This window comes from Neovison vison, chromosome 5, assembly GCF_020171115.1.
Source record: "Neovison vison isolate M4711 chromosome 5, ASM_NN_V1, whole genome shotgun sequence".
Taxonomy (NCBI): Eukaryota; Metazoa; Chordata; class Mammalia; order Carnivora; family Mustelidae; genus Neogale; species Neogale vison.
The window spans coordinates 137,206,600-137,230,655 of record NC_058095.1 but is presented as its reverse complement, the minus strand read 5'-3'; the positions used below and the strand labels follow the sequence as shown (position 1 = coordinate 137,230,655).

The 24,056-nt window shown below is 43.0% G+C and overlaps 1 protein-coding gene across 1 annotated transcript in view; it reads right to left on the bottom strand.

Moving 5' to 3' along the window:
• Positions 1-4,222: 4,222 nt before the first annotated feature.
• Positions 4,223-24,056, bottom strand: part of SLAIN1 (SLAIN motif family member 1) — a 58,076-nt gene continuing 38,242 nt past the window's right edge. Inside the window, exons 3-7 of the mRNA XM_044249923.1 lie at positions 19,043-19,192; positions 16,640-16,981; positions 10,754-10,909; positions 6,949-7,234; positions 4,223-5,308 (exon numbers count right to left, since the gene is read on the bottom strand). Of these exons, the coding sequence (XP_044105858.1) occupies positions 5,233-5,308; positions 6,949-7,234; positions 10,754-10,909; positions 16,640-16,981; positions 19,043-19,192 (1,010 nt within the window). The 3' untranslated portion in view covers positions 4,223-5,232. The remainder of the gene's footprint in view (positions 5,309-6,948; positions 7,235-10,753; positions 10,910-16,639; positions 16,982-19,042; positions 19,193-24,056) is intronic.

The following is a 24,056-nucleotide window of genomic DNA, read 5'->3' as shown; positions in this document are numbered from 1 at the left end:
TTTAAAAAATATATATCCTATAGATATTTTAAAAACTATTGTAGCTACTTAATATCAGAAAAATAGATTCCTAGTCATTTTAGGAAAATGAGTATTTCCAATAACAGGTTCACTCTGTGAGGAAGATAAAGAATATCCACATATATATACACCAAATCCTACATCCTCAAAAGACCTGAAGCAAAATTTGGCAGTGGTGTAGATGTCCACCACTGGGGTAGGTTTTCTTATAATGCTTGTGGAAGTACAATACGTAGACACAACACCAGATTTTTAAAACATGACCTGGGCTCTAAGCCTCAATGGCTTTACCACTGAGATTTATCACCAATTCCAATATTATATAAATTTGTCCAGATAGAACACAAAGTACTTCTCAAGTCATCTTATGAATCTAACATTATCTTAAATTATCTCTATCAGGTTTAAGAATTAAGAAAAATTACATCAGGGCTCCTGGGTGGCGCAGTTGGTTAAGCAACTCCCTTTGGCTCAGGGCATGATCCTAGAGTACCAGGATCGAGTCCCACATCGGGCTCCCTGCTCAGCGGAGATTCTGCTTCTCCCTCTGACCTCTCCCCTCTCATGCTCTCTCTCTGTCAGATAAATAAAATCTTTTTAAAAAAAAATTACAGATCAATTTTAATCAAAAAATTGGACAAAAATCCTAAACATTCATAAATCAAATCCATCTATCTTTAAAAGGGAATAAAATGTCCAGGCCAATTTGGATTCATATCTAAATCAGGGTTGATTCAATATTAAAAAAAAAACAATCATCAAGTTGGCATATTAAGATTAGAAGAGATATTTTAATAGGAGAAAATGGCTAAAATTCACTTTTGTAATTAAAAATGCTCTTAACAAATTTGAAAGTTAATGGTAAAAAAAGCGCTTTCTTTTTGAGATTATCAAAAAGAAAAATATCATTTGTATTTAATATTGCATTGATGACTACACTCAAGATAAAGCAAAAATAGGACAGGAAAGGAAGAAATAAAACTCACTCTCGTACGTTTGACTATGTAAGTAAAGGCTAACAATAAATTATATATAACTGACATAAAATTAAGGTTGAATAAAACATTCAAGAAAATGCTGGAAATGAAATTTTAAAAAATATCCCTCACAATAGCATCAAAATATCAAATACCTAGAAATTAATCTGGCAAAGAGTACAAAAGTGCTCCATGAAGCACTTGGTACAATTGAGAGATGAAAGAATTCTTCAATCAATAAAAGACCTGGATCAAGTTCATGGATTATAAGACTCAATATTGTAAATCCATTTCCCCCAAACTGATTAAGTTCTATGCAATTCCAATCAAAATTCCAACAGGGTGTTTTTCTGAAATGTCACTGACTGCAAGTCCATGTGTATTTTTGAACAAGCTAAAGGGACCGGAATAACCAAGACCCTCCTAAGGGAAAACATGAGAGCAAGATGGCTTTGTTGTGGGGCGCCTGCGTGGCTCAGTGGGTTGAGCCTCTGCCTGCGGCTCTGGTCGTGATCCCGGGGTCCTGGCATCAAGCTCCGCATCGGGCTCTCTGCTCAGCAGGGAGCCTGCTTCCCTTCCTCTCTCTCTGCCTGCCTCCCTGCCTGCTTGTGATCTCTCTCTGTCAAACAAATAAATAAAAATCTTTAAAAAAAAAAAAAAAAAAAGATGGGTTTGCCTTATAGTAAGCAAAACTTACTATAAGGCTACAGTGTTTTTAAAAAGTACAGTTCTGGGATTCTGCAAGAACAGACAGTTTAAATTGACACATACACTCTATGTGTTTTTGCTCTATGACAAAAAAACTGGGGTAAGGATGGAGTTTTCAGTGTTATTCGAACAACTAGATCACCACATGAATAATAAAAATACAGGTGGGAAGCAAAATAATAAAAACCCGTCACCCTGAAGGGGGCGCTGGACCTAGTGACTTGCTTCCCACGAACAGAATGTGGCCAAGTGACGGGATAGCGCTTCCAAGATTAAGTGGGAGAGCCTGCCTTCCGCGTTTCTGCTTCACTCTCCTGTAACTTCTCACTTGGGCATCCTGATGAAGCCAGCCACAGTGCTGGGAGCTGCCCCAGGACAGGGCCCTGAAGGAGAAACAGAGGGTGGCCTCTGCTCAGCGGCACACACAAGATGAATCCTGCCCCCAGCCCTGTGAGTAAGCGTGGAAGCGGATTCTTTTCCCAGGCCAGTCTGGGGCACGACCCTACGCCTGAGGACGCGGCTGGGCTGTGGCCAGACTCCCAGCCCCACAGCAACTGTGAGAGCTTGTGTGAGGCCACCAAGCGTTGTGGTACCTGGTTACACGGTGACAACTAGTACAGATTCAGCTCTGCTCAAATCCATTAACCCAACCCCATCTCTGATTCTTCTCCATATGCGAAGCTCTCAGAGGTCCTTCTCTGCCTGAGGCCAAGCCACGGGAACCAGGAGCTCATGTAAGCTAGAAGGCCCGCGTGCCCAGCTCCCACTCCTTAGACCTCTTCTCCATCTAGACTCGCTCCACTGATCTCGGCCACAGTCCCAGCCCTCCCTGTCTCCACCCGTGGAACTCCGTCCTTCTCCTTGCCCGCCCGAAGGGCTTGTTTCCACTTGTGAACAGAGTAGATCCAATCCATTAAGAAATCCTGATGGCTCCACTTTTCACATATACCCCGAAGCTGGCCACTTCGACTACCCCCCCTTGCGATCCTTCTGGATCAATTCCGCCTCTCTTGCCTGGATTACTGAAACAGTTCAACCTACATTTGCCATCTTCTAGTCTATTCTCCCCCAAATGCCAGGGGGATCTATTTAAACCGAAGTCAAAGCTCTGATGCACGCTCCCCTTGCAGAGTGCCGTGAAACTCTGCACCGCGGCCCACAGCACCCTGACCTCTATGCTCCTGTCCTGCTTGCCCGTCTGCGCAACCGGCCGGCCTTTCTGCTCCTCCTCCAGCTGCCGGGCCTGCCCCACCCTAAGCCTTTGCAGGGGCGGTTCTGGAGGAACTTCTGGATCGGGAGGGCACTTCCAGTAAGCCTAGAGGGTGGGAAATCTCCATTTCTAGTAAGCTCCCACAAGACGCTGATACGAGAGGCTGCTGGTGTTCTGGAGAACTCTAGGGGAAGAGTCTGTGAAGTAACTTTAGGACTAACTCTCCATCTCCCAAATCTGCAAGGGTCAAGTCCTTAATGAGATCTAGGCAGGTGACATTTAATAGTGTGAGCTCTCCCGGTCTTGAGTTTTCTCTTGCTTTAACGAACCCCACCCCCTTACTTTGAGCACCTTTTGTTCCCTTCCAGAGCAGTAGGGATCTACACTGAGATTCACTCACTTGATTGTTTACTGTGTCTCCGGCCAACTGGAATGTGAGATCCAAAGCACGGAGCTCTTTTTCATCCCAAGAGCTGAACAGACTTTTTTGGATAGAAGTAATTTAAATTGAAATTTAGTCCTTTAATTTCCTTAGCAGAATAGAAATCCATTTTTTTAAAAAAAATGTACTAACTACATGTGCTCATAGGAAGAGAGCACAGCAGTGGGGAAAACAGATTTCTGAGATCCACTAAACCTGGATTCCCAAGTCAGCTTTACGACTAGCGAAACGTCTGTATAAGGTTAACATGCTACCTTGGACTCAGTGTGTTTATTTTGTAAAAGGAGAGAGCAGCAGGTGGTTTGGAAGAGACAAACGGACGTGAAATCTCGAGGACAGTTCTCACTAAAGGAGTGCTCACAAAACAGTCCTTCCTCTTGACTAGCTCACATTTCATTTCCTCAGTGAGTTAACTAAAGCCGTTCTAGATGGGATTATATGTAAGTTTCTATTTTAATATTTAACATTAAAACCTTTGCCTAACGTTTCCATAGTACCTTCAGGTGAAAAAAGTTTTCCTATAACATACATCAGACGTAACAGAGAATAATGGTTTGCTGATACCGGCACGGTACTTCAAACCGAACCCCCACGAAATGTTCATCACGGACGGTGTTCATCCGCAAGTATTTCTGGGCAAGAGGCTACCTGAGTTGACGGCCGTTCTAAAACCTACACCTCACTGCAAAACTCAAACCTCCCATTCTTACCAGGAATATTCTGGAGAAACAGTTTTCACAGACGTGAGTGTCAGCTATAGATGTTCGGCCTAAGAACGAAGCGGCAATGCCTGCTCTCACAACGACAGTGAAACACAGAGATGGTGTTTTTACTGCCCATGCTGCACAGCCATGCGTGACCTGGTATTGCTGAAATAGTCTTTATTTCTGAACATTCCAAAAGAGCAGTGTACACAGTAACAAATATTAAGTCATATACCATAAGAAAGCATTCATTAGTGCAAATGGGTTTTGTAAAAGGTCTATCAAAAAGATTTATTTGCTTTAAAATGCATCCATTTCCAGAAGCATTGTTAATAAAACATTACAGTTTCTCATCCTCTGTAATAAAGTAGTGAAAATCAATCGTGGCACAGTAGCAAACACTGCAGGTATTAAGTGCAATGAGCCCGTGATGCCTTTATAAATCGGAAACCCATGTATGACAATAAATTAACAAAGAAAACGACAAGAGCCACTAACTGGCTACTTCCTTGCGATGCTTCAGCTCAGGTTGTGCTCATTCAACATAAAATTAGGTCTTTCAAATTGTATGGTGGATTTTTGCTGATCTATCCCTAGAGCTAAAAAAATAGTACCTTACCACAAAAATATTTTTATGGCACAAAATTTAAGTTGTTCCATAGTGGTTCACATAGGTGTAAAAAGAAATAGGCACAAAAAATAAAATTCCTGTAAACTATAAAAAAGTAAACTTCGAAGCATAAATTATAGAACCTAGTTGTAAATATGCAATGTATTAAAATACCGAACATGTAACGGGAAGATGTTTAGAACAGGTAAGTAAACTGAACAAGTTACTTTAACAAACTCATGACAAAGGAAGTATTATCGACACATCTCAATCCCCTCGAAAAGTGTTCAGGTACGTAGCAGTTCTACAAAAACCCCCTAGATCTAAGTGTCACGATACCACGACCACGGCTCCCAGACCGGTGCGGTATTCTCTCGGGCAAATATTTAAGTGCAATCATTAGTCTCTGGCGCTTGGTCCGTTGAAAAACAATGCAGTCAAAATGTTCAAATGCAGAAGGGAAAGAATATCCCGACGCTCACGGTTACCTAGCCAGCTAGGTAACTCGACCCTCATTTCCACTCCTTTCCCGTGCTCCAGGGGCACGTCGAACCGCATCATCAGTAGCAACCGTCTCTCCAGCTGCCGTCCCTCAGAGCGCTGAGCGAAGACAGAGGCTTTGGAGGCTGCAGGAAACTGCGGGGATGGAAAGGGACCCGTGAACACACTCCCAGGAGTCCCGGCACTTGGCCAGCAGTTACTGGCATGTTCCAGAGCGTGCCGGGAGCCGTGCACTGGACCCTCGTGGCTGGAATTGCCCTTCTCAGCACATGCACTGCCGTGGGTGTTGTTACGTGTGAACTGCAACATACCCTTTGTGGACAAAGGGTATTTTCAAACCAGAAAGAGAAAGATAAACTCTATCTAAAGACAAATGGGTACTTCCTTGGATGTAAACAGCAAATTCACATGAAGTAATCTGCAGCCTTACAAATAAAGATGTGCCTAGCTTACTGGCAAAGAATACTACCCAGCGTTGGCCTAAATCTGGGAGGACGTCCTCTCCTACAGCCTGGCAGTGACCACCATGAGACGGGCTTAGCTTGGAGACCTATTCAAGGACCAATGGAGGGTCCCAGTAACCTACACCCATCAAATAATGGGATTCTAGTCTGCCATGAACATAACCCCATCTGCATTTACAGGGGGAGAATAAGCCAGGATTTATTAAACACGCAACATAATGCTTTCTATGTGAGTAACGGGATTAGGCGTTCATTCACTTTTGTTTACTTTTAATAGTTTCTGAATTTTTTTTATCTGAGCACCTATTCTAATCAGAAAATAATTACACATATTACCACAGAAAGAAGGGAAAGCTGCTTGCTCGTGCAACACCCCTTTTCATACCGTCACTGTGACCCATCCACCCCCCTACCCTGCCACCCCGGGTCCACAGCCTCGTTCCTGGTCCGGAGCGGTCTGCGGTTACTGCCTCCACGGTCTCCTATTCCAAAACTATCCCTGACGTGCCATTCTCATTGACCTAGAACACTTCAAGATCTCTAGTTCAAGAAGGGCACATCGTGACCATGGGCTTGTCTGATATGTGCCTTGCCACTAATCTGAAATTTTAAAGAAGGAGAGTTCCAGCTGGACCACACTCACTTCACCGGCATAAGCTAACAAAGGCCCAGCTCCGGATCATCAAGGCACCGTCCCCAGCCAGGCCGGGGACAGGGTGTGCATGCATACGCCTGCCTAACGCATTTGCCTATTTTGATGAAAGATTACTATTTTGACAAATGTTTACAATTCTATCCTGTGCTAGGCACAGTCCTTAGCCTTGGGGTTTTATATTCATGACCACCCCCTCTCCCGTCCCCATGAAGCTTACATTTCTAGAGAGGACAGTCAGACCGTAAACTAGGAAGTCAGGAGAATCTGTAGTCCCTCGGATGGTGATCAATGCTATGGGGGAAAAGGGGAAGGAGGAGGGGGTAGAAAAGGGGCTACAACCGCCCCTGGACTTGCCCTTGTGGACAGAGGGGTCATCTGAGCGAAGTCCTGAAGGAGAGGAAAGGCCCTCCAAATTACTGGGGGGAAGGAAAATACACGGACGCCCCAGAGACGGAGCTTACCTGGAGAATTAAAGCGAAGGAGTGAAGTGAGGAGGAAGGAAGGGACGCCCCCCCACCCCAGCACTTTCCAGAGGAAGGGGGTCAGAGGTCAGGTCATGCACGGCAGCGTGCTGGAGACCCCAAAAGGGAGGATGGTTCCTGTGGTTTCCAATTTCAAACTGCAAAAGCGGCTGTGGAGCGGACAAAGGTTCGTACCTTCTAACAGGCTGTGCAATTTTGCTTCGAGGCAGGTTGCTCCCGTTTATTGCCAGTGAAGGTCTGGGCAGGGCGCTGCGGCCCACGCTCCCGACCGCGGCGGCTTTGTTTGGCGTGGGGATGCCGGAGCTGGAGTACAGCTGGAGGCCGTTGGACAGAGGCGTGCTGCTGCCGCCGCCCTGCACGGTGGGGCTCACGTAGGCCGTGGCTTTCAGCGGCTGCCGCACAGACACGGGGAAATGTCCCACGCTGTGGATTCTGTGCTGGAGCTGTCCTGGGGAGGGAACTAGAAAGGAAGAGGACAGGGGCGAGAGAGAAAACTTACATGGCTACCCAACTCAGGAAATGTACCTCCCATTCAAGGCCAGTGCAGTCTGAAAGGGAACACACAGAATTGAAATGTGGGTCCCAGACAGTAGTGAGTACTAGAAAATTCCAATTTTTTTTAAATTAATTTATTTGACAGAGAGAGAAATCACAAGTAGGCAGAAGTAGGCAGAGAGGCAGGCAGATAGAGAGGGAGAAGCAGGCTCCCCACTGAGCAAAGAGCCCGATGTGGGGCTCGATCCCAGGACCCTGGGATCACGAACTGAGCCGAAGGCAGAGGCTTAATCAACTGAGCTACCCAGGCGCCCCGGAAATTCTAATTCTTGACACGTCACCTGTCTTGTCCATTAGCAACATTTCTGAGCACGTAACTCTATCTAGAAGCCCCATCTAACAACAGTCTCCTTCCCTTCCACCACGAAGCTCCAAAGACTCTGGGTAGTCCTAAGTTCTCACAGGACAGTTTCTTCCATGCTTGATGGGAAGACATTAGGATTTGATGGTTGCTCTGGGGATGGTTTCATGAAAAACTATTTCTAAATACCAGCAAAGCAGAAACTAAACTTTAAAAGAATACTACCTATAAAAATATTTAAAAAATCAGATACCTAGGAATCTATGAGGCAGAAAACTTCCACTAAGAAGCTCCAAACACTTTGGTGGGAGACATGGAAAAAGATCAAAATGAAAAGGGGTTCCAGGGTAGTGAGTCAGAAGAATATTATGAAGATTCCAATTCTAAGATTTATCTACGGTTTCAGTGACCCCAATCCATATCATTTGAAATGAAATTACACAAGTTACTCAGGAAAAGCATCCTATAAATTCTCCTATATACAAAACCAATAACTATTCAAGATAACTACTTGAGTATTTTAAAAGAAGTGGAAAAAAATGATGCGAGTTAAGACAAAATCCCAATTGTACAAATAAGAAAACAAGAATCAAGAACATATAACTTACTCAAGAACTTATGATTAAGACCCAAACTCAGATTTTTTTTTTTTTACTGCAAATCCAGTGGCCCTCCTTCTATATCATGTTGCCTTTTCAACATTATCTTACCTTTGTGTTTCCCAGAAAGTAAAATGGCCCAGAACTAGGGATCGTCAAGATATAAACCCAGAATGTATACATAATAATCACTCGGAACACTTACGAATAAAAGTAAATGAGAAGAGAATCCTGAGATTTGACAGAAGTGTATGACTGACCTTCTCTTACACAGCAATGCTCTGAAGGGTTTTTCTTCTCTCATTGTACTGCTTGATTTTCAAACATTGATTTTTCTTTTTTTTTTTTACATTGATGAATTGGAATTCTATAAAGAAAAATTTCCCCTTCTCCATTTATATATTTTGTCCATTAAATATGGACCTGTAATTATTTACTCTACTGGTTAGAATCTTTTTGAATTATTTTTTTCTGTGGCCTCAGTGTCACAGATTCGGTGTCTGGGCACTTCAAGGCATTTTCTATGTCCTTCTGACAGATCCCCATTAGTTTCTGAGCACTTCAGTCAAAACTGGCCACTTTCTGTTGTGGACATCCATATACATTGTTCTGGCACTCAAATCATGCTATTAACCCACATGGAGTTGGAGTTAACAAAAATTCCTAATCATTACCACATTTGCGACTGTCACGACTCTGTTTTCCCACTCTACGCTAATACTAGCGACTCCTGCACTCAACTAGAGAGCTGTGCGCTCACCCCAGTTAGTTAAATGTCATCGTGTTCTATCTGGCCGGCTTCCCCTCCCAGTCGAGTGGTAGCTCTCCCTTCTCCCCACCACCCTCAGCAAATTCCATAGGTTGTCTTCTGGGTCTTGACACAAGTCATTAATTCCAGTATAACAGATCAAGGCCTAAGATAGCCCTAGGGCATTCACTTATTCATGCATTCAAACCTTCCCAGCAAACTCATCAAATACCAGGCAGGGTGCCAGGTACAGGGCACAGAAAATCAGCTAAGCTGGGGCCCAAGCCCAGAGGGAGCCGATGAGCTAGCGTGGACCATAAATACAAAGACTGTGAAATATGACACACCGAAAAAGGGGAGCACCAAAAATCAAATCCATCCTAGATCTGTTTCGGAACTTTATGGGGAAATCTATTGAGGTCATCAATGGAGCCTTTTCAAAGGATGTGTGGTGTTCGCACTGCAGGATAAAAGTAAACAGCAAAGACTGCATAAAGAAAGGGAAAGAACAGCACAAGGGAGTCAGAATACGTTTGCGGTTTAAGGCATAAACTGCAGGGTAATCAGAACAGTTTCTAGCTCTATTCCTTCACCTGCACAGCTTTTACTGTTGCTTTCTTTTCATTTGCAAAATGGGAGCCAGGACAGAAACCACAGAGCTAAGTAAGACAACAGATAAAAACCAGTTAGCACCGTTCCTCCAGCTGAGTAAAAGTTCCCATTTTGAAATGAAAAACGGTCCCATGACACCTGGGTGGCTCAGTGGGTTAAGCTGCTGCCTTCGGCTCAGGTCATGATCCCAGGGTTCTGGGATCGAGTCCCACATGGGGCTCCTTGCTCGGCAGGGAGCCTGCTTCTCCCTCTGCCTCTGCCTGCCTCTCTGTCTGCCTGTGCTCACTCACTCACTCTCTGTCTCTGACAAATAAATAAATAAAATCTTTAAAAAAAAAAAAAAAAAGACAAAGAAAAACGGTCCCATGAGGCAAAATACCACTTGAACCCCAAAACTGGACTCAGGGAGGAGGGCTTCAAGTCACTCTGGGTGCAGATTTAGACATCTGGCTGATGACCCTTGGTCGGCCCACTCTGAACACACTTCATGCCTCCTGTGTTTGGGCCACCTCATTATTGAGACTGTGACCCTGAGTCCGCCTGCCAGGGGTCATTCTCAGACTTAATCCCAACTACCCACATAAACAGCATGAGTCGGAATGGGAGGGGGACACCTGCACCACCACATGCCCACAGAAAATAAACACACGTGCATCTGAGATTTCCCGCTCACTGCACTGCTCACTGCTGGGTAAAGCAGACAGAGAATGAAGGACAGACTGCAGTGAGCTGAAGGGGAGCAGATAACTACTACTCTACATGCTGAAACAGAGCTTCATTTTGGGTAGAACAAAGCTCTGGACTGGTGAACAACAAGACCAAAGTAACAGCGAGACTGAACAAGTGTGCTTTCTTCGGAGGAAAGGCATCGAGCAGATCGAGCTAGAAAGAGGCAGACCTGCGAGGAAAACAGGGGTTATCTTCGTTTAGACAGTGAGTGAACAAATGAGTCACCCTGTAGTACTTCTACTGCTATCCTTGGATAGTGAAGATTAACTGTAATTTACTAATTATTAATTTATTAATATATGCACTTATGAAAATACTAAATCGTATGAAGTTAAAAAATAAAAGGAGAAAAATTTCCTGCTATGTCCTCAAAAGAAAAAAATGTGTTACAAATGAAACTTACAAAAAAAAAAAATTACAACTCATCATACTTACTGCAAGACTGTATTCTCGAAATCCCGTTGCCGGCTCCATGCAAGCTTGAGTCAAAACTCTGACTATTTCTCACGGTGACCGGAGAGATGGCATTGCTGGTGACAGCGGTTGTACTTGGCATCCGAGCTAGGTTAGGCATACTTCTCCGGAGCTTGTCTAGAAAAGAATTTTAGTTAAAAATCATAAAGCATATGCCAAATTAAATAGGTTGCTTTCAAAAGTAAACATAAATGATATATGTTCATGAACAGATAAAAATTGTCACGTGTGTTATGAACTGTAACAAGCTACCATGGAATTAACCTTCTCTATGAACACACGCAGTAACTCCAGGAAGGTTCTACCAAATATACTGTTTAAAAAAAAAAAAAAAGTGTTCCATAAAAAGAAGTAGGGATTAGCTAATCAATTAGCTATTTTTTTCTATACAGTGAGTGGATAAAATAGTATCAAAGGGAGGTTACAGAATCCTCTTACAGCCACTTAGTTAGAAATTGTTACATATTAACAAAAAAAAGCATATAAAAATGGGAAGAATGATTAAAATTCTACCCTGATGTATTTTGAGATACCCACTCAACACATCACTATGACCCCATTAAGTTCTGTAAAGTTTTAACTAGGAGTCGGCCTCTAAACCTCCTGAGACACGAACCAGAGACCGCTTCCAGTCATTCTCCTTGCTGAGTCTGCGTTCTGCCACAAAGGGGCAGCAGAGAGCCGCCTACAGACCTCAGTGAGGCTGAGCTGGGAATTCAAGGCAGGACTGCACCATGGAAAGGACACAGGGAGGGACCCCAAACTAAAGTCCGGGTTCCGGGTCACTCACCCAAGCTCAGGAAACAAAGCATCTATTTGAACACCAAGCTGAGCCCCCCTCCTCCCCGTTCAAGTACGAAACTGGATTCATTCCTTCCTCCCCTTCACACACAGCTCCTTCCACACTTACCCCGCCCAGCTGGTTGCCCTGACCAGCAAGCAAGCAAGTCCTCTAATCCAGAAATTGGGGCCATCTCCTCTGAATCGCCCCCCTTCTATACACTCACCCCCAAGTCCTGTCAGTTCTGCACAACAGTTAATGAATGCTCCACTACATCCGGTTCGGACCTCACTATTTACCAGCCACATTGTCAGGAAACCCTCTTGCTTGGTCTCCAAGCACCCTGTCCTGTACCTCCTACCCATCTTCCCCATTCCCACCTTCATCTGGAAGCCCCTAGGCATGGCCAACGTGAGACCCTTCAAGGTATGGGCTCTGTCCTCCTTCCCCAGCCTTATCTCCTGCTACTGCCACCCCTCAGCCTACTTGCCTCCCAGTGGATGAGCCAAGTTCCCAAATGTTCCACACTCTCCAGCACCTGTGACGCGCTGGTCCCTCCACTTGGCCACGCGTCCCCACTTTGTGGAGGGAGTGAATGAATATGGGCACCAGAATTCACTGTGTACATACTCTGTGCCAGGCATGGTAGCTGCTGCGGGTACGGGCCGTGTACGACACGTACAGTCCCTGACTCTGAGTTTTATAATCTACACCAGGGTTTCATAATCTTTTTTTCCACTATCGATCCCAAGAAGAAAACCTAAAATAAATTTAACGTTAACTCTTTTTTCTCCCAAATGGAACAAATATTGAAAATAATATTCTGAAACTCAAACATTTTGAACTTTGGAGGACCACCAACCATTGTAATAATCTCGTGCTTTTCACACATGCCCCACTCGCCTCGATAGTTTCATTTTTATTGGTATAGGCCCTGAAGCACAAAGAGACACTCGTCAGGACATTCAGGTTTGTGGTCGCTTTCTTTCAAGCTAAATCAGAAAACGAATGATGTACTTGAACATTCATCCAAAGCGTGTCCGAGGACAAAACCAAACCCATTTGCACTAATCATTCTACATCACTTATACCCAGCCTCTGTAGCCCTATCCAACAACTTTTGCCTCCTTGGGACACTCTAGGGAAAAGACAGAAAATTAAACAAATACGGTAAGGATACTTACATCATAAACATGAAAAGGTATAATAAACTGTAGAGAGGACTAAGGTAGGAGACCAGAAAGAATTCTATTGACCTCACTAACTTCTATATAGCCCCGAGCTGAGGGATCTACCACCCCCACACCATGTCCTTACTCCCTGTGGATACTTCTAGAGTTATGCTCAGACACTGCCAGTGACGGTTAGATTTCTCGACCATTTTCCTCATTATCTCCTTGAGGCCTACTTTTAACAACCATACGCCTCGTATTCCCAAATTCTTGCTAAAGTTGCTAACCCCGGGCAGGAGGATTTAATACATTCTGCAAATGTTATTTCTGTGTATGCTGGAGAAAGGAGAGAGAATGGATAAATCTTAGAGTCAACGCTTAGATCTTCTGAATATCATAATAACTGGCATGAAAGGTGGGCCTATCTCAATGCAAGACTAAATTACTTCAACTATATATATTTAAGCTGAAGGGAGGCACCGGGAATTATATGCCATTATTTAGAATATGTATTGTGTTTCTGTAGTTCTAAGTTTCCAAACTATTTACCATAAAAGTTTCCATATATCTAGCTGAAAGGTAGTATCATAAACATCTGTTTTCCACCTAGATATACTAGTTGTTTTCATTCTGCCATAATTAATTCATCTCCATATATAAACATACACTTGTTTGTGGTTGTTAAACCACACGAGCTGCAGACATCTTGACATGTGACCCTCTCCCTCAATTTTAATATGATGCCATGACTTCCATGAAGCACACAGGATTCATTTTCTTCCTGATATTCTGAACTTTAGTACGTTAGTCCCTAACTATGACATTCCTTAACTGCAGCTCTTTTCTTTGAAATTTGTACTCAGGTACTCTGAAATCTTAGGAAGCGCCTAAGAAAATTCTGTAGAATCACAATACTGTCATGACTATAAACAAATTAACAACAGTTTTTAATAATCCATACACAAAATTTTCCAAACATTAAAAAGTCTTTCTTAAACTTCTCCCCCTAAACCATGATCAATCAAGGTTCACGCATTAGATGTGGTGGTTAGATGGTTCATCCAGACGCATCTGGCTTTCAAAACCAATCTTTATTCATGTGAACATCAAGTCAGCTTCACAAAGCTTTAAACGTGAAATACGCTCTTAAAAATAAAGGCTTCCAAGTGTAAATATTTAGAACATGACTCCTCCGGGAGTTTATCTGTGACCTCCAAGCTGTGTCAGGGACCATCTGGAAATGAAGTACCCTTTCCTGTCAAACAATTTGGAACATGTTAATGATCATATATACTTTAATATTCAAGGAATCAAAAATAACACTCTATTTCCATCTTCACAAGAAATCAGCAATTTACCCTCAAGTACTGAGACGCAGCAGGAAGCTGGAGGAATAGACCAAGGCAAGAATTTGAATGAGTTTTCTCATAATGAAGTGGCACCAGCACTTACCCCTCTAGAAAAACAGAGATTAAAGAATCTTTGGGAAGGGAGATACTCAGTTACCCACCAATCCAATCTGGCCTCCCAATCAATACAAGGGTGCAAGGGAGGGCCGCGAGCCAACAGTGCTTACAATCCCTGCCCAATCAACATCCTTTACGTTGAGTAAAGATCCTACAAGATTTAGTCAATTTTCACATCTGGCAAATGATTCCAAATATGCTCCTTTTAATTCTTTACCCCTATAAATACTCTAGTAACTTTTTAAGAGCCCTCCCTTCTAAATCTAGGTAGTATAGGAGCTATGGAAGCAATAAATATAAACATGCATTTCTGGTTTCTTTTTAATTATTTTTAAATGAATCAATGATTGAATAATCATTCTCTGCTATCCATACTATTTTGGTGATTTAGAAAAATATTTGATATTTTCAAGTTATCATTCTTATTTCACAATTTTGCTCAAATGATATTCTGTGGTAACAGATGAAGGCTCAGCTGAGTCTCTCTCTCTCTCTCTCTCTCTCTCTCACACACACACACACACACACACACACACACACACACACGTGCGGAGAGGAAGGACAGAGGGAGAGGGAGAGAATTCCAAGCTGGCTCCACACCCAGCCCAGAACACAATGCTGACACAACACAACGACCTGAGCTGAAATCAAAAGTTGGACCCTTAAATGACTGAGCCACCCAGGCAAGCCAGTGAGTCCTATTTTCTTTGAAAAGTGGGTGGGAGGCAACCTTTTTCCCTTTCTTCAGTACATATACTCCAAAATAAGAGTAATTATTTTGTTTCTTCCTTAGGTTGGGAGAATACGCACCAGGTGGTCTGATGCGAAATTATACCTAAGTTTTCTAAGAAGAGGTATTATTTGGCCACATTTATAGCCAAAGAAATCAAAGTTCACAGACCTGAGAAACCTGGAAGGATGGGACTGGACTCGTGAGCCTGTGCCCTCACCGCTAGGTGGCACAAGTCCAGTCCAGCCGACTGCCTCTGTAGTCCATTTTCCTTTGTATGTGGAGACCAGAGCTTTAAGGAAAACTAAAACTACCACAGTCAGGACACTAAGCGGTGATCGGTCTCTGCTTTCCTAACGGGAACCATCATAGCACAGTTCCAAGGAATCCTAATCCTTTTCACCGTGGTGTTTGGTGTAAGGTAAAGCCACTTTTCTAAGGTAAGACAACGATCCGCTGGCAACGCTGATCAAGACGCGGAGCTGGCGTCTGCGGGTCGGCTGGGCTCTTCGAGGACACCTGACAGCCTTTAGAGCAACAATTCTTAGGGCGCCTTTCCTCAATTTTAAAATGAGGCTGATTTTCATTAAGCACGTGAAACACATTGCTTTTTCTGATATTATGAGCTTGAGTAAGGTGAGTTACTATGACATGACATAGCTGCCGATTTTTCTTTTAAATCTGGAATCTAAAGGTTCTCAAAGGGAAATTATGACTAAATGTTCAATATTTTCAAATGATCTTTCAGTTAGCATGAAAGGTAAAAGTCCAGAAGAAGAAAACTAAAAAAAATGGTAACGGGTAATCACAAATACGATCTGTATCTGGCCTTGCAGTACTTTGAAATAAGCTGTTTAATCACTCCTGGGCCCAGAAATGGTGCTATATAATAACTAGAAGCTATAATTATAATTATATATCTGGTTTATTTCTCCATGTTGTATGGGATCTGTGGATGAAGTCTGGCTGGTCATTACTGTAAAAGCATACCAGGCTTAGAAGAGGACCTGACTGTTCTCCCTACAGTTTGTTGAAGGTCAAGGACTGTAAGTCCTGGAAAACAAATGGCGAAGTGGGAGAAAGGAAGGAGAAAGGAAAACGTACAGGAGAGGACACGTGCTCTGACCCACCACGTGACACTGGGGCAGACCAACTTGCGGTTAGCAAGCCAGGTATCAGCCTCCTTACCCCTCCTGCTACACAGACCCCACTTCTAGATGTCCGAGGGAGAGACACATCCAGAATTGTCCTTAATCTGGATGCGCATGAGCATCACTGTGTACATTTCCCATTCCTCACTCCATGCTGGGAACAGGCCGGACACTCAGCTGGTGGGATAGAGGAAGAGCCACGGCTCGGCGTGGAGGCCGCCACGGGACTCCCCTGTGAACTCCACCAGCACCCCCTGCCCATCCTGTCCTGAAAGAGCCACCGCACAAAGATGCCCCCCACGCATAACCCATTCTGTGGTGGCCACATCACAGTGTTTTTTTGAAGCCCTAAGTCTGTAAATCTGGGACACGTCATCAGACGCTGGTCAGTTTTAGATTTTAACTTAGACCAAACCGATAAGGTCCTAAAGACTTACTTCGTAAGTTTGGGAAACATTTACTAATTATTTACATTGACCTAAAAGCCATTTCCTACCACACATAAAGCTCAAAGCACAATAAAGTCCAAAGGGCACATATAACCTACCTCCACTGGTCCGATTTGGTTGCTGATCTGGAGCCTGGGCTTGAGGTGAGTAATACTGTTGCTGCTGGTAATTATTTGAAGGAAAATACTGGGAACTGGGGCTCCTCCTACACTCCCGAATGCTGGAGAAAGTCTGTGAGTGGGGAATGCCTCTTTGGAAAGATGAACATCTTGGAAGACGAGGCTGCGGTGGTGGCAAATGATCAAATTCTTCCTCGTCCTCCAGACTGAAGCGGTCATATTCTTGATCGCTACACGTCCCTTTTTTTCCTGAACTCAGTGACACACTGGAGCTATGTCTGGATACAGATGCTGAGGTGGAAGCGTAATCTTGCCTGAGACCTGGGACAACAAGAAACAGTGTTACCTATGGAGACAGTTCAACCTAGCAAAAATTAAGAGGCAATGAAGTATCAGAAGAAAACGTGTGCCAGGTAAACAACTCAAATTAAGAGCCATTATCCTGCTCATGGTTTATTAAATCCCAAGAAAACAGACACATTTACCCACCAAACAGGTGTCCAATATTATACGGTTCTGTTCTGCAAAAAGACCGCCCCAATTCCAGAGAAGACTAGATATACTGCCACAGTTCATCATTCAGTGTCTGTCAATTTCCCCAAATGATCCCTTCTGAAATCTGGAGAGATACTTAGGAAAAGCTACGCATGATCATTATGAATAGTATGTTATGGGTTAGCTAATAAAAATAATCACATCTCCTACCGGGGAGGAACTCCTCCTGTCCCTAGCCCCAGCTTTCCAAAGTCAAAGCAAAGTTCAAAACCCAAGCTACAAAATATTTCCTTACAAGGTCGCTTCTCTGTGCTACTTATTACTAATACTATCTTTTTCAAAGCATACTGACACTTCAATAGTTTTGGGTCATCCCAAATGACAACCATCTAAAAATAGTCAAAATGGAAGTTTCTAGTTATTCACCTTATTACCAATACCACAATTTCTTAAAAGCAGGAAGTGACATTAATCGTTTAGCCATATGTTTTCAGAATAAGTCGCTGTTATCTTACTACTGCTGAATAGTAACATAAAACCGTCTCTTTGCCCCTCAAAGTGTATCTTCTGAAACTCTCCGTAATCATTACACTGTATCTCATAATGGCCTTGACTAATTCTGAAAGCAGGAAATGGTCATGCTTCAGTGAAAGGATAGTTGGCTGTTTCTACTTTATGCTGACCTGAACACGCCTAGCCCCGTCCAGTGCTCAACAGCTCACTGTGCCTCTTGATGCCTTTATAATAAATACCCCTGCCGTAGTTCACTCCTAGACAACAGGTTAACTTTACTGCAGAACCAGTGATAAACTGTCCCATTTCTAATTATCTTCTCTTCAATCATTATGTATCCTGAGAAGTTTATTAATGCATTTTAATTGAGCTTATGTTAACTAAACCCTTACATGCAGTTCAAAGAACACAGAGACTGCTTGTGCAGTCTGCCCAGCTTTCCCCAATAGTCGCATTCTGCAAAATTACAGAATAATACGACAGCTGGGATATTGTGATATAAACCCAACTTTTTTTTTTTTTTTTAGATATTCCCAGTTTTACTCAGTCAATGTAAGTATTAAGTCCTCTGCATTTTATCACCTGTAGGATCAAATATCTACCACCAGGGTCAAAATATCGAACAGCTCCAAAAACTCGCAAAACACAAATATCCCTCGTGCTGCCCTTTCACCACATCCACCTCCCCCAAGATCCCACACCCTGTCTGTAAATGCCATCAACCACTAATCTGTCCTCCATTTTTAAAATTTTCTCATTCTAAAATGTTCCAGAAATGGAATTATGCAGTCTGAAGTCATCCTTTTTCGCTCAGCATCATTCCTCGGAGCCTCATCCAAGACGCCGCCGGCAGCAGCAGTCTGCCCCTTCCTGCGGCGGAGTGCACGGTGCCACTCCAGGGCACGGGGCGCCGCAGCTTCATGAATCATGCACTGCCCAGAGGGCATCTGGGGTCACACCAGTTCGGGGCTATTACAAATGATGCACCGCAAACATGTACAGCTATTTGTGCGAACACAAATTTCTGCTGTTCTGGGATACGTGCCCAAGACCACAATTTGCTGGGGCCTATAGAAATTGCGTGTTCGGTTTTTTAAGAAACAGTTTCCATAGCAGCTACACCACAATGTCTTTATATCGAATGCGTTCTGATTGATGTCTTTATATATAATACATTTGTACATCCTAACACCTTCTAATGCCCATGAGAACCTGAGAAGCACTAACTGGCCCACGTCCAAGGTGGGCTGCTATGAGAAAAAGCATTTAATGTTTACCCATTGCCTGGGGAGAAATGCCTGAGCCTCCCTGCCTCCTTACATTCCAAGCAGAAGCCTCTAGTTTAAGAAGTTTTCTAATTTAAAAAGAACGTACTTTCTTCTTGGAGACGAGCCATGATCTGAACGTCCGTGAGATCCTGTAACTTATATCCCATGGAGATAGAATCATCTTCCAATTCCGAAGTACTCAGCTCACTGTCTATAGAGGACTGGGGGCTGAGAGGGGAGCCCCTGGAGCTGTGACCTAAAATCCAAAGCAAACAGGTTTATTATTTAGCCTGGAGAACGGGTGTCTACATCATGCTTGACATTTCCTGTATCAAGTCAGCAACTTTTTCTCTAGTTTCGTGTCACCCAAAAATGACCAACTTATCACTATTTAACAGGGAGACAATATGCATATCTTTCACATGTCCATAATTCACATAAACAATTTTTTACAAATTCAATTTTCACAGTTAAAAAAAAAAAATCACTCTGTACTATACACCAAGAAAAAACTGTTAAGAGGGTAGACTGAGTTAAAATTAGAAAATAAACATCTGTCACCAATGCTGAAATCCACATCCCATTACATAAGTATAGATCTAAAGGCATTATATAATACATATCCATGTTCGCTTTCAATTAATAATCAGATATGCTTATCTCCAGTAGTAACTGATTTTTAAATTATAATCAAATAAATTTTTCTCAAACAGGTACAAGCCATGCTCTGAATACAAATATCACACAGAAAAGGCCCGCATATATACACAGAAGCATACACAAAACCTTAATAAAGGAGGGAGCACAGCAGTCACAGGAGACTTGTAGTCACCCACAAAAGTAAAAAAAGCAACAACTTGGGTAAGAGAACGAAGGAAGAAAAGGACCCAAAGGGAGAAAAGCTGTAGGAATGGAATCACACCAGTGCGGACATAGGGAAAGGAAGAGAATGTCATCTCACAAAAAGGTACTGTGGCTATTTTTTCTGCATAGCCCTGGCTTCATTAAAAAAAAAAAAAAAAAAAAAAGTTATCAGAAAAATAAAATTAAAAAAAAAACAAAAACCAAAGACACAAAAGCCTTATCTTCCTGAATCCTAACAAAATACCTAACTTGTGTTCAACACTGAATATTAAAAGCACGTTAGGCATTCAGAAACGTCACCAGACATACACGTCTTTGCTAACAAGGGGAAACTGCCTACGACACACAATGGAGAGCACGTTACTGATGCTAAAACACGGATTGCTGGGCTCCTCTCTGTACCCAAAGTGTGCAGCACACACTGTCCAGCACAAGATCGCCCTCCACTGTCCAGGGAAGAGGATTTTTATGCTGTTCTTACAGACTGACAAGGCAAGCAGCTAGTCAAGAAGTTTAAAGATTACCTGTTCTTTCAGGTGTTAGTATTGCTTTATTTGAGGTTTTAGAGAAGCTGGGAGTATTAATGCCATTGCTATAAGGGCTGAGTCTTGCAACAGGACTGTAAGGAAAAGCCAGTGAGACCTTTGAAGAGAAGGGATTCCGCCATCGGCTCGCTGTCACAGAAGCAGAAAATAAACAGCAGCAGTTAGCTATCCGGAAGCAGATGTTGATTTGTCAGAGGGAGAAAGGGAAGAGGTTAAAAAAAAAAAGAAAAGACAAAGCAACTTTTCATCGTAAATGACTTCCATTTATTAAGGCAGAAATATGTAAGTATAGGCCATTTCCTACGGAAGGAATTCCTATGGATACCTTCATTTAAGAATTAGTAATCAGCTTGATTAAAGCCAATATACCTGTGTAATAATGAAAACTTGTTTTGAATTTCTACATTAGAAATGTTCTTTTCTACTCTGTATTTCTGCACAAGGATTTAAGTGTTTTGTAGTATATATAAAAGGTGTCTTTAAAAGGTCAAAATTAGAAATTGTGGGGAATGTTAATATTAACTATGTATGTCCTATATTTTTTTGTTCCTAAGATTAATTTCCAACCCATTTAGTATCAGAAAATGTTGGTCAAAAATTTTTTATAGAAAACTGCTCTTGGCTTACGGGACAAACCTAACAGGACAACTGCCTTTCTGAGTGGCTGCCATGAGTCCAAAACCAGACTTAGGGAAAAACAATACAAAAATCACAGAAGGACACAAAATTTAATGACCGCTATTTCTGATGACAGGTGAAGAGATCAGTTGGTGATTTGCTGTTTATTTTTTTATAAAAAATATTTTCCCAGTTATCTGGAACACGTGTTCCTTATGTAACATGAAAGATAGGATGGTACATACTATTACATCAATACTTTAAAATAAGGACCAAAAAGGAATATTACCTCTAGTGGACAAATGATTTAATTCCTACATTATTTCGCCTGGCCTATTTAATTTACTTCCCTTCTCCCAAATTGCCGGCCCCTGCTATTCCTAAGACCTAGTGATCATGAAAAAGACTTCAAATTGTAAAAACCTAAGTAGCAACAAATGTCAAATACTTTCCCTTCAAGGGATGCAAATTACTGTGCTGGGAACATCTGTTTTTCTGAAAAGCAACTATTTCAACATGTACTAATAAGCAGGACAGGAGGGAACACCTAAGAAATACAGATGAGGTTAAACTTCACTTAAAGCAATAACTGGGTTTGTATTTGCTGGAAATGGGACAAAACCTGGAGAAGCAAGTGTACAGGGGACTGCTGTGACAGGCAGGCCCCAGACCACTCTCCGCCAGCACTGCTGATGCACAGACAGCCGAAAAGTGTTCACAGATGGGCAGTGGGGTGAAGAGAGAGAAACTGTGGGATGTGGGGATTGAGAAAATAATCGGTTCCCACACTGGGATTCTTAACATCCTTGCAAACAATCACCAAGGTGATTTAAAAGAGCAAAACATTTCCTCTTATTTCAGCAAGAGTTCTTGACTTAAGTACCATCCTAGTCCAACAACTATGTAAAACAGAATCATTTCCCTCTGGAGGTGAACGGGAGGTGAACGAGCTAAGCGAAGAAACTGCATCCACAGTGACCCCACTTTGGGAACTCGCGAGTGTCTGGAAGGGGCCACAGCGGAGAAAACTCGTCCCCAACTCACAGTCACCTCACTTCCCCAATATGTCACTACGAGCGGAGACCCGTGGAGCCAGCATTCCCAGTCCCTTAACTTCGAGATACGTGAACCTCATCCCCAAATACCCTGAAAGATGGGGGTTAATACGAGAGGTAGCTGCTCTCACACCTTCCATCTCTAGGACTCCAAGCTTCTCGTTAAAATTCTATATTTAAAAAGAAAATCAATAGCTCTTTGTGAACGGCTAACTCGCTTAACAGATGATGTTTGATCACTTGCCAGGCAAATTACAGTAACTGCGTGTTCTCACCCGCAGATGCGGCGACAACGCATCCCGAGTAAACAGCATTCACTGCTGGGCACAGTGACTACTGTGCCCCAGCCTCCAGGCACAAAGGCACAGTGATTGTGGCTCTGACAGCAAGATCCCCACTAAGAACACAATTAGCATCTATTGCAACAAAGAATGCTCTACATTGTCCTTTGCAGGGAGGGTTTTAAGAAGAGGGAGGAGAATTACCCTGGGGGCAAGCTAACAAAACAGCAACGTTAGAACAGTGCCCGAGGCTGTGGTTAGTCGGAGAGGGGGAAAGGAGCGGAAGCCATCACATCCTAGTTATTCTTCATTTTGCAGCCGGAGGATTACACGAATTATAACAGGACACATTTTTACGTTTGCTTGTTTGTTTTTTGAGGAAAACTCTACACCCCAATGTGGGGCTTAAACTCATAGAGTCACCTGCTCTACTGAGGGAGCCAGTGAGGTGCCCCCGGGAAGCATTAGAGCATAAAACAAAAGAACCTTCTATAGGGCCATTTTATCTTTTTCAATCAATTTCAAGGACTTTTCATATGAGGATGGTAAGTTATTTGAGAGGCTCAGTGATGGTAGCAATGACCCTAAAAATGGACTAAGACAATGCTGTTATAGGAGAAAATCGCTAATAACGTTCTGAACAGCAGTTATGTTGCCTTATACTCCAACTACAAAGTGCTACCTGTAACTCAAATGCTTCTCAAACTTGAAGGTGGCATGGACTCCTAATTTTTGGTTCTATTCCAACCCTTGAAGAGCAGAGCTGGGCCCAAACACCAGGGCGCACTGAAGGTTTTCATTCCCAAACACCTTAAGTTGGACTGCCTCCCGGGACGCTCTTTTCTGCATGCTCTCCCATCCTACTGCAGCTTCTGGATCGAGATGCTCGCCACCCTGCACCAGATGCACGCCCGTCTACTCCTCAGCCAGCCTGTGGCTGCCACCACTGCCTCCTGCCAGGATGCCCCCTACCACCACTGCCACCACCAACCTACCCCTCGCCACCACTGCCCGCGCCAGCCCGCCCCCCGCCAGCCTGCTCTGAACTCACAACCACAGCTGCGTCTGTCAGATACTACTGAAACTGTATTTCTTTCCTCCATTAAAGTACCACGGAGGCTCTTCAGAGCACACAGGACCTGGAAGGCACACGGGATCATCTCGCCAGGACCCTTCCCCGCCACTGGGCCCTGCTGCCCGCCTCTAGGTTTTCCGGCTTCCTTGCTAACACCCGCGGGCAGCAAAACCTTCTACCGTGCCTCCCTCCTCTAAAAAGCATCTTCTACTGAAAAAAATCTGATCAAGAACTAATGTACAGACGGGTCCCTCATCTTTCTGCCAAAAAGTGTCTAATGGTCAATTATCTTTGGTACATCTCTAAAGTTGCCAGACTTAAAAAATAAATTACAAATCTGTGAAGCTATTTTTGTACATCATTCAGTATAATACACCCCCCAAGAGAAACTTGAATTTGCTAAATGGTCCAGTGATGATACAGAGCCAATTCACAAAGGACAGGATAGGTTTAAGAAAGAATCTAAATTTAAGTCTCTACTCTGAAAACTATCAATAAAAGTGCCCAGCAACAAGGACATTCCTTCCACATCTTACCTAGATTCATAGAAAACACAGTAAATATTCAAATTTTTGTTGAATATATAGGTCTCTGCATAGAATCAAAATCAAATATAAGAAAGAATATGACTTCACTTATATAAAAGGAAAAGGTGTAACTGATCGAACGAGCTCAGGGACAT